This window comes from Leuciscus leuciscus (genome assembly GCF_965113295.1).
Source record: "Leuciscus leuciscus genome assembly, chromosome: 9".
NCBI classification, from domain to species: Eukaryota; Metazoa; Chordata; class Actinopteri; order Cypriniformes; family Leuciscidae; genus Leuciscus; species Leuciscus leuciscus.
In genome coordinates this window covers 9719053-9725290 of record NC_138733.1, presented here as the reverse complement: position 1 = coordinate 9725290, position 6238 = coordinate 9719053, and the positions used below count along the sequence as shown (strand labels likewise).

Genomic DNA, 6238 nt, shown 5'->3' with positions numbered 1-6238 from the left:
AATGAAATTAGCATTTCCACAAATTAAGTCAAAAAAATAATGTGCAGGGGGGACAAAAGAAAAAGTGATGCTACATTGATGTCATATTAGAATTACCATAATCACGAGTTCCTGATTAATAAAACCAACTGGTAAAATTACTAGTTGACTGTTGTAATGTCATACAAAAATAACCAAAATTGCAGTTTGCGATAGTTAGTGTTAGTGATAGTTAGTGCGATAGTAGAACAGTTCATGATAGTTAGTTATTTGGATGCATTAGTTTGATATTTACTATATTTTGATAAAGTTTTAATATTATTATAATATTAATGTAAAGATGGTGCAAATGTACTTCTATCCCTCACAGCTTCGTTTTCATTCACATCTAAACTGATTAGAGTGTAAAGCAAGAACAGCGGCTGCGCTCATCCAACACAATCTATATTATCAGATTATCATAATATCGGATTATTATGAGCTCCAATAAAATAAATCAATAATCTCACAGATTTGCCAGATCATACAGCGGGTGAGGATGCAGGTTTAGTTGATCACTGCTGTCTGAGAGCCTGAGCGTGTCGGCGGGAGTCAAGCGATCATTTTCTCTTGGTCTTGATCCTCTTTCTTCTCATTGGTCGGTTGAGGCTTTGGAGGGGGCGTGTCCAGCCGCCCCCAGGTTATAGGCTCCGCCTTCTTCATGACCACCTCCACTTTAGAGGCCATCATGTTAACAACACTCTTACTGATGTCAATCACCTGTCAAACACACAATCATATATCAACAAAACGACCCAAATACACTGCAAAATCATGAACTTTGAATTCTTCTTTTGTCATTAATATACAGTCTCTTTTTCTAACTTTTTAGTACTACTTATTTTTTTACAGTCTATGGTACTAATGTAATCCAATCAAATATGGCATAAATAAATGGATGTATGAGAATTACATAGTTAAACAAATGTAATATATATTATAAGGTCAACTATATTTACTTTTCCTTCCACTAACTTATCATTTAAAAAAATAAAAAAACAAGTTTGTATGTAGGCAAAATGTATATTTGTCTAACCAGTGTTGTTTTAGTATTATTTATACTATTGAAGTATTTATTATTTTGAAGATTTATTTTTTTTTATTTTCAGCTTTCATTTTAATTTCAGTTTTAGTATTTTTGTTATGTGCTTTTGTCATTTTTATTTCTTTTAAGCTTTAATTTACTTTTTATTTCAGCTTTAGTAATTTCAGCACTTCAACTTGAAATAATTTCCTTCAGTTTTTTCAACATTTCACATTTTTTACTTTTCATCTAATATTTATATTTCAGCTTTATTTCAACAACACTGTTGTCTACAAAGTAATTTCATGCACTTAAGTAGATTTTAGAGAAAAAGTTTTAAGGTCATAAACAAATTCAAACTTTTCAATGCATGTGTAAAAAAATAATAAATATTAATATAATAAATATTAATTAAATTAATAAGTTTATCAAATTATCTGAACAAATTGTCTTATTATAGTTAACAAAAAAAAAACATTTGTTACTTTAACTAAAATAAACATCAACTGAAATAAAATTAAATATTAAAAAACGTTAAATTCTTGTATTTCAGCCATTAACTTCAATAAAAAGTAAACTAATAAAAGAAAGAAAAAAAACTAACCAAAAAAGAGACAAAAACCACAACAAAATTACTAAACCTTTAACCAAAATTAAAATGCAAAATATATAAAATAAAAGCTAGTTCAAAATATGAATAAATCAATAATGTTATCTCAATGACACTAAATGTGTTTTAAGGACAGATAATGGATGGTCACTGAAACTCACCCCCCACAGGCTCATCTTCAGCTCAAACTCTTTTTCTCCATCAAAGATGAGACGCATTTTCAGCTGCAGAAAAAATCATTCATCAGACAACAAAAGTACAGACCATTAATAAATAACATCACCACACTGGACAATGGCAAAAACACACAGGGCGTCGTTCCACTACATCCTTATGCATCGCTTTCTGTCAGAACTTTTACATGCTTTTCCCAAATCACTGAAGTGACCTCGACGTCCGGGTTAGCGGTAGCATTAGCCATCAGGCAAGTGTTATTTAAATAAACTCCTGATGTACTGACAAACTTTCCAATGCCTCGTTTTATGAGTACAGAACCACTGTATAAGTTTGGTACATTCTGGGTTTTATTAAGCCATCCGGCTGATATCTCTAAATAAGCTCTAACTTTAATAATGTTCGACCAAGGGAAAAAATGCTTCTGGGGGGTGTTTGGCTCGAGGTCATGGTGCAAAGGACCTTATAGGTTGATTTTACTCCGAACCTCCCTTTAATGAAAAACTGGAAAAGGTTAATAACAGTAAATGATAATCAGCACTCACTTTATCACACACACACACACACACACACACACACACACACACACACACACACACACACACACACACACACACACACACACACACACACACACACACACACACCACACCACATTTCCATTGAAAAAAATAATCTGTTAGTAATCAGATTGACGGCTCGGACTGAAAAGCCTTCCCCTTAACTGTCACCGTCCTGCTAGCGGGATGTTTAAGTTTACTTCAATATATTACAATTAAATCCTAATCTAATCATGACAAACTATATATCGTTGGAAAGGTCTAAGGCTCCTAAATAGATATTTTAGCACTGTTTTTTGTTAGAAATTATGTAGGAACAGAAATAGATGAATTTATGACAAGAGTGCACCTCAAAAAATCTACAGTTTTGACCTTTGTCACAAAAAGTTGACGCACACACTTTTAATTATTGAAACGTTGGTTTTCATGCTAAAAGTTCATAATATAACATATAATCTAGTATTTGTCAATAAAAAATTATAAAATAATATTATCCTCTAAAAATTATAATATATATATTATCCTCTAAAATATAATATATTTTTTATCGCTTTTTTTATTACATTACATATTTTAGTAGTTATCATAAATTAGGTATCATTTGAAAGCTTACAATCTCAGAATTCATCCTGTGAAAACCGTTTTGAAATTGGACATTGCGTTACCATAGAAACAGTACTCTAACTTATTTTATCAGGCTCCTCCCCTTTTGGGCATCATTATGTTTCATAATTTATGATCAAAATCTTTTCTAATCTTGACAAAACACATACTGTCAGAAAGGTCTGAGTCTCAAGGTTCCATATTTTGTGACAGAAGTGTTATTTGGACAGAAATGTATTAATTTGTTATGGCAGAATACATACAATTAAATTCAATGGAATTTAATGTCACCCGGTGGCTATTTCTGGTATTACGCCTAAACAAAATCTCATGGGAACTTACATTTTTGTGATATCAACTTCAAATTTAGAACACAACTTTCTTAGATATATGGCTTTGATTTTTATAGTAATTTTATAGTAAAAATATTTTGTAAAATATATATTTTATATTAAAGAATTTTTTAAATAAATTATATTTGATTTAAACTTGCATAACTTTTTCATACTTTAATTTTTTGAAGTGCTTTCAATAATCAAGCATTTAGCAATAATCTGCTATTTTTTCCCTTTAATACAAGACCAAACTTAGGTCTATACTCCAAAGCATTCTTGAATTACAACCATTTAAGCTTGAATAGTGCATTTTAATGTCCATTCTCAAAAAGAGGGGGTGACAGTTAAGGGGTTAATCGAATGAACTCGAACCAAATGAAATTTTGATCGGATTGGGTGGTTTATTCCTTTTCTAATCCGATCGAGAGGACATGTGAACACTTGATCAAATTGAAAACCTTTCAGTTTTCAGTTTCTTTCAGACTCTCATCCACAGGCTGTTTCGGGTGCAGGTACGGGTGTTTTTACTGCGGGATAAATATAAGCAGCACGGCACAACGGGTCATGTGCTCATTGTCTCCTAATTAGGACCCGACCCGTAATATAGAAATATTAAGTCTGCTGTTTAAAACAATCAAAGTAGGAGAATAGTATGTGCAAACAGCGGGAAATATTCGTGCAGTGTGTGCATGTCAAAAACTCAATTCCCATTTGAAGCTTGTGATATACTCACAGTAGTGTAATGTCTCCAGTTTATAATGTGGATCATCCTTCAGTTTGGAGAGCAACTTCACTCCTGAATGTCCCATTTTATTCCCACACAGACTCAGTTCTCTCAGATGTTCAGGGTTTGATCTCAGAGCTGAAGTCAGAGCAACACAACCTTCATCTGTGAGATCACAATAATTCAACCTGTAGAGAACAATGACACACACTTCACTCTCTCAGTTCAGATCAGATCAGTTTAGCAGTGAATCCATTATTAAAGAGAAAGTTCAAACTTAAAGCACAAATTAATATGTTTGAAGGATCATTAGATTGAGATCTAAAATGTCACAAAACATGATACTTTAGATGTTTTATGATCATTCAATCAGGAACAATAATCTCTTAAATGACACTATTCACTTCATAGGCTAGTTTTGCTATGTTACTTAGATCTGTAGGTAATATGTATGGAGTAATAAATGGCTGGTTTCCACCCTGGCAATCTTTAATAAAGACAGTACACCTCAGCAGCTTCAGATTAAACACACAAGAGCCTCAATTCTTCATCTTAGACAGACCCAAAACGAACAGCACTGGACAGGTCTCAGATTACAAGGAAACCTTGCATTACTTCAATTTGCCGACCATTCAGTGTCTCATTCTGTCTTCACAAACCCCGTAATCTCAGATGACATCCTAATATTCATGATTAAAGCAAGACTACAGTGTCTCCCAACAAGTACAATCTGGCAACATGGTATCCATCAAAGCATGAACCCTGCTGTATATTACATCCAACTCAGCAGGAAAATGAAACGGTTGCTCACATACTAAACGGATGCTACAATTATAAAGGACTTTATGCCAGACATGACCGTCTGGTTGATCTGGTTGCAAAGTACTTGCAAAAGGTAATCTGTGGACATGATAGTAAGATTTACAACCCCAAATCAGAAAAAGTTGGGACACTGTACAAATTGTGAGTAAAAAAGGAATGGAATAACTGTACAATTTAACTGGTTTCATCATAACACATCTGACAGTGACTACTTTAAAAACATGCCAAATACTCCTGACATTGTAATTGACTAATTTTAAAGGAGGTTATGAAATCTGTATGTATCTTTGAGGTGGGCTGCTGTTTTGACCTGTATACGGATACTTGCTACTATTCTAAATTATTGAGATATCAACCACTAGTAGATCTCATTCACCAACTTGGATACAACTGTAAATGAATAATTCTGGTATTTGGAAGTTTAGGCCATGTCCATAAGAGTGTGATCAGGGGGATGCAGTTAGGGGGGGGGGAGGGGGGTCTGCAAAAAAAGGAGGCAAAAAGGCTTGCAAAATTCTGCTCTGTTTCAGCCATCATAGGGAGCATGCAAATATGGAGACGGAGATCTTTTGTTTATCCTTAATGTGTTGAGTATTATAAATGTAAGGACCTGTACAAGTATGTGAGCCATGAATTGTAGATCTGTCACCGTGTCAAAGACTCTTCCCAGAGTATTTGGATCTTGTTTTCTTTGTAATGTCTTTCAGGTCCAAATAAAAGCATTCAAATGTGTGCGTGCGTGAATGTGTGTGTGTGATTTCACAAAATTAAAAACAATACTTTAGAAAGTGTCAATGCAGAAAGATGAACATAATTAACAGTAAGAATGAATCCAGCATGTTCTTCATTTCTCAGTTCTGACTGTGTTGAGCTCGAGTCTGTTTAAAGTCAAGAGACTGAAATGTTGATTGTGTGTGAAAGTGTGTATTTCAGTGTGACTCTCAGTCCTGCAGTTTCATGTTATTGAGGATCAGCTCATGTGTTCAATCATTTACAGCTCAATAACCTGAACTCACAGCAGCAGAAAGAGGCTGAACACTTCAGATATACTTTACATTGTGATTCATGTGTGAGAGTCAAATATGATCTTACCTCAGTATCTCCAGTTTACAGTGAGGATTCTGTAGTACATCAGACAGCAGATTCACTGATTTTCCTATTTTATTCTCAGACAGATTCAGTTCTCTCAGGTGTTCAGGGTTTGATCTCAGAGCTGAAGTCAGAGCAACACAACCTTCATCTGTGAGATCACAATCCCACAACCTGTAGAGAACAATGACACACACTTCACTCTCTCAGTTCAGATCAGATCAGTTTAGCAGTGAATCCATTATTAAAGAGAAAGTTCAAACTTAAAGAACAAATTAA

The 6238-nt window shown here is 33.8% G+C and overlaps 1 protein-coding gene across 1 annotated transcript in view; it reads right to left on the bottom strand.

The window, feature by feature from the left end:
* Nucleotides 1–6: 6 nt before the first annotated feature.
* LOC309506241 (NACHT, LRR and PYD domains-containing protein 3-like) overlaps nt 7–6238 on the bottom strand; it is a 58040-nt gene continuing 51808 nt past the window's right edge. Inside the window, exons 11-14 of the mRNA XM_082179979.1 lie at nt 5963–6133; nt 4058–4236; nt 1814–1876; nt 7–738 (exon numbers count right to left, since the gene is read on the bottom strand). Coding sequence (XP_082036105.1) covers nt 1854–1876; nt 4058–4236; nt 5963–6133 — 373 coding nt within the window. The 3' untranslated portion in view covers nt 7–738; nt 1814–1853. The remainder of the gene's footprint in view (nt 739–1813; nt 1877–4057; nt 4237–5962; nt 6134–6238) is intronic.